This window comes from Neofelis nebulosa, chromosome 7 (assembly GCF_028018385.1).
Source record: "Neofelis nebulosa isolate mNeoNeb1 chromosome 7, mNeoNeb1.pri, whole genome shotgun sequence".
Lineage (NCBI taxonomy): Eukaryota > Metazoa > Chordata > Mammalia > Carnivora > Felidae > Neofelis > Neofelis nebulosa.
The window spans coordinates 32,449,974-32,457,296 of NC_080788.1; the positions used below are offsets into that span (position 1 = coordinate 32,449,974).

General features: G+C 56.5%; 1 protein-coding gene across 3 annotated transcripts in view; it reads left to right on the top strand.

The window, feature by feature from the left end:
- The window catches only part of LOC131516269 (cholesterol side-chain cleavage enzyme, mitochondrial), a 28,109-nt gene extending 20,786 nt beyond the window's left edge, over positions 1–7,323 (top strand). For all 3 annotated transcript variants that reach the window (XM_058737068.1, XM_058737066.1, XM_058737067.1), the window contains 6 exons: positions 138–337; positions 1,191–1,394; positions 2,059–2,216; positions 5,090–5,833; positions 6,323–6,520; positions 6,967–7,323. In XM_058737068.1, the coding sequence (XP_058593051.1) occupies positions 138–337; positions 1,191–1,394; positions 2,059–2,216; positions 5,090–5,332 (805 nt within the window). In that variant the 3' untranslated portion in view covers positions 5,333–5,833; positions 6,323–6,520; positions 6,967–7,323. The remainder of the gene's footprint in view (positions 1–137; positions 338–1,190; positions 1,395–2,058; positions 2,217–5,089; positions 5,834–6,322; positions 6,521–6,966) is intronic.

Sequence of the window (7,323 nt, forward strand, 5' to 3'; positions counted from 1 at the left end):
CAGAGTGTTGGGGGTGGAAGTGAGTGCCGGGCTCTGAGCTGTGGCTCGCCCTCCTGGGAAAGTTGAGTCAGCCCCCTCTGTGTCTGCCAGGCCTGGGGTTTTTGACTATCAGGGCCTGAGGGCCTGTGTTTTCTCAGGAAGTCAGGAGCTTGGAAGAAAGACCGACTGGCCCTGAACCAGGAGGTGATGTCTCCAGAGGCCATAAAGAACTTCATTCCCCTGCTGGACCCAGTGTCTCAGGACTTTGTGAAAGTCCTGCACAGGCGCATCAAGCTGCAGGGCTCCGGAAAGTTCTCAGGGGACCTCAGTGACGACCTGTTTCGCTTTGCCTTTGAGTGTAAGGAGACTGTTTCTGCCTGGCAGTGGTCCTGTGGGTGGGAGAACCCAGCCTCCTACCTTGAGACCCAGCACAGATCCTGAAGAAGCATTGGGATTGGCTTCTGGGATGAACTGCTGGACTCATCCTCTACCTCTCTCTCTCCTGGGACACTGACCTTCGAGGTCCGGGAGGAGAAGGGACAGTTGGGTGGTTAATCTAAATGGGGTATTTGAGGATATGTAGGAGTTTTAAAGATGGGGTAAGGAGTCAGGCAGTATGGGAAGAGGGAATGGTGCATGCAAAGGCCTGTGGCTTGATGGCGATCATGTGGTCATTGCAGGAGATTCGGGGTGTCCAGAGTTTGGTATGAAGTCAACATTCAAATTCCTGACCAAGTAGGCAGGAAACACTTGGGGCGGTTGGGAGTTTTTAGGTCCAGCCAGAGTGGGTCTTGGATGGCCAATCCACTTTCCCATATGACCTGTTTCAGGAGATAGCCAATTTGGTCACTTCCAGATGAGAAATTGATCTCCCTTCCCAGGAGGAAAGCCCAGAGGCTGCTTGGGGTGCTGTTGGAGGGTGGGAGGCGCAGTTTCAGCCCCGCCTGGGCACTTTCCCTGCTGGAGACTGCTTCCTGCCACCCTTTGCAGGGTCTTCTACTCGCCCCTCTGAAGGACCCGAGTGGCTCCCAGAGGGTAGCTTTCCCTCAGTCCTGCCATTTCCACTGTTTGGGACTCAGGCCTCAGTTTCTTTACTGAAGGAGCCTGAGGTTGGGTGCAGGAGATCCTCTGGGTTGGCGGGGGTGGGGTTCCTGGGGGCTGACGCCCTCAGATGGCCAGGTTGAAAGGGGCTTTTCTGCCTCCCCCTGCAGCCATCACCAACGTCATGTTCGGGGAGCGCCTGGGGATGCTGGAGGAGGTGGTGGACCCTGACGCCCAGCGGTTCATCGACGCTGTCTACCAGATGTTCCACACCAGTGTCCCCATGCTCAACTTCCCCCCAGACCTGTTCCGTCTATTCAAGACCAAGACCTGGAGGGACCATGTGGCTGCGTGGGATGTGATTTTCAATAAAGGTGAAGGCTGGTTAGCCATGTCTGGGGGCCAGGAGAGCCCTGTCTACCCCAGAGGGTGGGAAACCCAGGCCTGAGATGGGGCGGGTGGGGGGGGAGCAGGGAAAGGTAAGAAATCTCTGCTCTCTGGTGGGCAGGGAGAGGGGCAGGAAGGCCCCGGAACTCCTGTCCATGGTGGCCTAAAGGCTGGCTGTTGGAGATGGTTAGAAAGAGGATCAAAGACATCATATTCTTCCCAAGAGTCCAGGATCTCCCGAGAGTTAAGGACTGGTGCTCCAGACACAGCTGTGCCTGGTGACATATTAGGACTTTGGTGAGCGAGATTGGTAAGGTAGGGTGGAGAAGGCAGATGGGGGTGTGGTGTTGACCTCAGACCTAGAACCATATCCCAGCTCTGCCCCCCCACCCCCGACACTCTCGTGACCTTGGGCAAGCCACTCCCCTTTAGGGCTTCTGTTTCCTAATCTGTAAAATGGGGATGATCTCACCTCCCCCCCTGGAGCTGTGGTCAAGAATTAAATGGATATGAAGGGCTTAGCAGGGAGTGTGTGCTCAGTAAAGTGGCAGCCGAGCAAGCTGGGCTCTTGAACCCCCAGGCCCTTGGTGCCTGCCCTCCCCTGCCCTCCCACCTGCAGAGAGCTCACTCTTCCTTTCTCCTCCTGCACAGCGGAGGCATACACCCAGAACTTCTACTGGGACCTGAGGCACAAGAGAGATTTCAACAATTACCCCTGCATCCTCCAACGCCTCCTAAGAAGTCACAGGCTGCTCTTTGAGGATGTCAAGGCCAACATAACAGAGATGTTGGCAGGGGGTGTGGACACGGTGAGGTGGCCGAAGGCACATCCTGTCCCTTCCTGTGCCCCGTGCCCCTTCCCCACCAATCCGCCTCGTGGCCTGAAACCCTACCCATGTGGGGTGGACCTCCCTTTCTCCGGTTGCATTTCTTAAATCCTAATCCTCTAGGATGAGGAAGGGCCAGGTCACATGGTCACCCACGGTGCATAACTTGAGGCTGATCTGCCAGTTTTTCTTGGCCTGTGAGAACGGAGCAACCGGGCATAGGTGGCGGGCCCAGGTTCGCGCCTGGAGCCTCAGGTGGAGGACACAGCTCGCTCGATTCAGGAAGACCGCAGAAGATCTAGGAGCCAGTAGAACATCCTCCCCCTTCCAGACGCCAGTCCCCCATGGTGCCCCCCTGTGTCTGGAGGCATGCTCTGCGGTGTCTCCCTCAGGCCCTCTCCACAGGCGGTACAATACCCCAGAAACTTCTTGACTGTCAACATGTCTCTGGCCTGTGTGCGGTCCCTTTTACCACTCTCTTGAAGCTTCCCAGGCCGCTGTGATGGTGAGGGTTCATTATTTAGTGTTTATGGAGTGTTAGCTGTGATTCAGGCATCGAGACGATAAAGGTGAATGCTATAGACCCCAAATGTCCCAAAGGGCCCGGGAAGGAAGGGCATATCAGCGTGCCGGGGCTGTTAGAACAAAGTACCACAGACCGGGTGGCTTAAAACACAGAAATTTATCTTCTCACAGTTGGAGCTAGAAGTCCAAGAGCCAGGTGGCTGGGTTGGTTTCTTCTGCGGCCTCTACTTGGCTTGTAGATAGCTGTCCTCTCCCTGTGTCTTCACAGGGTCTGTGCACGCATGCGCACGTGTGTCTGTGGCCTAACCTCCTCTTCTTAGAAGCACAGCAGTCCTGTTAGATTAGGCCCCACCCACGTGACCTCATTTCACCCTAGTTCGCTCTTGAAAGGCCGCACGGCCCTCAGTGTCCCACGGTGAGGTACTGGGGGGTCAGGACTTCAGCCTGTGAATTTGGCTCGTTCCACGACGAGGAGGCTGCGTGGGCGCCAATGACCACCATGCCGTGTTGTAGGGTCGGCCGACCAGGCATGTGCCGAGCACTGCCGGTGCCCAGAGGAGGGAGAGAAAACAGTGGCCTTGTAGGACAGGGACAGCGCCCCATAGAGGAGCCGACATTCAGCTTGTGTCTTGAAGGCTGCTGCTGGGAGGAGGGAGAAGCAGAAATTTCAGGACTAGGGAGACACGTGCCAAAGCCCTCGGGTTAGTAACTTTCTTTCCTCGTATCGGATTTCTGTTGGGCTCTAACAGCAGATTGTTGGTCTCTGGGACAGGATGCAGCCGAGCCTTTGAGCATATTTTAAACCTAGTTCATTGTCAGTTATGTAGAAGACAAAACCGCTCACCTATTCTTGGGTAACATCTTTTAAGCCTGTCCTAGGGGCGCCTGGGTGGCGCAGTCGGTTGAGCGTCCCACTTCAGCTCAGGTCATGATCTCACAGTGAGTTCGAGCCCCATGTCGGACTCCGTGCTGGCAGCTCAGAGCCCGGAGCCTGCTTTGGATTCTGTCTCCCCCTCTCTCTGCCCCTCCCCTCCCCAGCTCATGCTCTGTCTCTTTCTCTCTCTCAAAAATAAAATAAGTATTAAAAAAAAGTTAAAAATTAAGCCTGTCCTAGATGGCAGGCAGGCTCCTAAGCTTTTCACATGTATTAACTCATTTAGTATTCACAAACAACACTATGAGGTATGTTACTATTATCCCTCTGTTTTAGATGAGGAAACTGGCGCACAGCGAGGTTAAGTAACTTACTCAAGGTCACACAGTTGGTAACTTAGTTGACTATCGTATTCAATATCTCTCAAGTACCTAGTTTGTGTCAGGCCTTGGAGGCGATAAGACCATTACACACATTTGATCTGAGCCTTAAAGGAGTACATCGTTGCCTCCTAGGTTTGGCGGGGGGCGGCGGGGGTGGGGGCGGTAATTCTAGAATGAGCAAACAGCATGAGGAAGATTTCTGGGCTTCGGGAGCTGTGTGTTGCTAGAACATTAAGGGGGCAGGGGGCCTGGGAGCGGTAGGCAAGTGTTGGGGGGAGCCTCACCGGTCAGGCAAAAGCTTCTGGGGCCAGGTGAGGATTTGGAGCTGGGAAGTGGCCTCATGACATTTTTTCCGGAGTGCTCCTCCTGGGAGGAAGGAGGAGACCAAAATATGACCCTTGGTCAGATAGCAGCATGTCCTGGCCCCAGGAGGGAGGGCTGCTTCAGCCTGGGGTCCCCCCCGTGAAGAATCTTGGACTGTGGGGCTTGACGAGTGTCACTCACGCTTCAGTGAAGGGCTACTGGTCACTGCCTCCGGCTAATACTGAGATGGGCTGGTCCATCCCAGAATAGACCGCATTGCTAATTGCAACACGGATGGAAAACGGGTCTGGTGGCTCTGGTTTCAGTATCTTTGGGCCTCACTTTCTTTTCTGTTCCCACAGGCAAGGGCTAATGTTTGGGGAAGGTCTAACGGGAGAGGGGTGGGATGGCAGTCATTGGGGAGTACAGCCCTTACAGTAGTAGGATTTGGCTTCCAAAGGCCTCTGGAGTCCTCTGGAAGAAGGCACCAGCTATATGGGTGACTCTGCTGGCTGGGGAAACAGGTGGGCACTGGTGACATTGGGGACGAGGGCAGGGACAAATGCTGCCCCAAACATTCCTGCCTGGGGGGTGAGGCAGGCGCTTTGGACGTTTGCCTATCAAACCGTGTTTTGCTTTCGTGGACGGTGGCCTCTGGATGCAGGGATGAGAGTGGGCAAAGATCCTTGGAAGTGAGAATTTAGCATGGGTTTAGATGCCTCAGGAGTGACGGGTCCTCCTTGTCTTCCACACTGCACACTCCCTGCCAGACGTCCATGACATTGCAGTGGCACTTGTACGAGATGGCACGCAGCCTGAAAGTGCAGGAGATGCTGCGGGAGGAGGTCCGGGCTGCCCGGCGCCAGGCCCAGGGAGACATCAGCATGATGTTGAAGCACGTCCCGCTCCTCAAAGCCAGCATCAAAGAGACACTGAGGCAAGCCCAACCCTCTCAGGCCCACCCACCTCATCCCCCACATCCCTGGGCAGGGCCGAAGGGAGGGCGTTGGTAGGAAGTGAGAAGTCCGGGGAGACAGCTGGGAATGGCGAGGGAGGAGAGAAGAGTACATCCCGTCCCCAGATCCCCCCGGGGCACTGGGGCTGAGATGCCTTGCTGGGTGTACAGGCTCTGTCCAGGCCTCAGGGCATCGGCTTCCTTTTCTGTTGTTTTAAAGTTGATTTATTTATTTTGAGAGAGAGAGAGAGAGAGAGAGAGAGAGAGAGAGAATGAGCGCAAGTGGGGGAGGGGCAGAGAGCGAGAGGAAGATCCCAAGCAGGCTCCGCGCTGACAGCTGACAGCGTGGAGCCCGACGTGGGGTTCGAAGTCATGAACCGTGAGATCGTGACCTGAGCCGAAATCAAGAGTTGGATGCTTAACTGACTGAGCCACCCGGGTGCCCTGGGGCATCAGCTTCTGAATGCCTTCCTCTGGCAGACTCCACCCCATCTCCGTGACCCTGCAGAGGTACCTTGAAAATGACTTGGTTCTTCGAAATTACATGATTCCTGCCAAGGTGGGTGCAGCAGGGGGGGCTGCCGGCTCTGCCAGTCAGACAGAGGAGGCTGGGGACAGACTGCAGTTGCACACAGATGGGTGGCGACAAGGGTTTCTGTCCCCTCTTTCTTCCTGGAGCTGGCTGGTGCAGCAGTCCAAGTAGGAATGAAGGGCAGGAGTACTGGGCATAGTGGGTGATGGTCCCTGGAATGTTGCTGGAGCCCAGGGTTAGGAGGGAGGCCCCACTGGGTCTCGGGAGCCCTCTGGGGTTGAGGAAAGGGCTGGACAATCCCTTGAGCCATCCCTGGCCTTGAGTCTTCAGTCCTGCCCATCTGATGGGTGAGGCTCAGGGAAGGGGGTGGGAACTTGTTCAACATCACACGGTGGGCAGGGTCCCGTGCTGGAACACTGGGCAGCCTGGCTGGGGAGCGGGGGTGGGGAAGCTGAGTTAATGCTCCCGGCTGGGAGTAGATGAAGCCTCTCAGGCCTCTGCCCACCTGGTCCCCAGACGTTGGTGCAGGTGTCCACCTATGCCTTGGGCCAAGACCCCACCTTCTTCCTCAATCCGGGCAAGTTTGACCCAACCCGATGGCTGAGTAAAGACAAGGAACTCATCCACTTCCGGAACCTGGGCTTTGGCTGGGGTGTGCGGCAGTGTGTGGGCCGGCGGATCGCTGAGCTCGAGATGACCCTCTTCCTCATCCATGTGAGTCCGGCTGGGGGCATCTGGCCACCCTGGGCTGGCCATGGCCCTAATGAAGGCAGTGACCCTGCTATTCTCATCTCTGCCCAGAGCCCAGGGAGTACAGGGCTGGGGACATCTGTCTCCCATTATTTGCCTTCCTCCTCCCTGACAGTTTCGGGCTAATCCTCTTATGGCCCATCGGTGTCCCCTGGCCATCTGTTCTCCCCCAAGCGGGATGGGACGGGTACGGGGGTGGGGGGGACAAGGTTTCGTTGAAGCTATAAGGCTGATCAAGGGGACGAGGTACTAGTCGTGCATTTTCAGGCGCTGTGCAGGGCCAAACAGGAGCTGGCGGTGAGTTCCTCCAGTCACTCACGACAGGTGACACCTACAGGTGAATGAGCCTGGCCCCGGGGGAGACAGCCCCTCCCCACCTCTCCCCTAAGCCCACCACCCCTCTTTCTCAGATTCTGGAGAACTTCAGAGTTGAAATGCAACATCTCAGTGATGTGGGCACCACATTCAACCTCATCCTGATGCCCGACAAGCCCATCCTCCTCACCTTCAGGCCCTACAGCCAGGACCCACCCCAGGTGTGATTAGAGAGGGTGGACGCTGCCTCTCCCACCTCTCAGGCCAGCGGGGGTGCTGGAGGAAGGTCGGGGTGGGGCCCATGGCGGTTCTGCTCTTCAGTCCTCAGCCCCCCTCCCCTGCTCCTTTTGGGCCAGCTCTGGGAGGAGAAAGTTGGCCGGGGCACCCCTCTTTCCCGCCACCTCTTCCCCTTCTTTTCCTGACCCATGAAGGCAATAAATGGCCGAACCGTG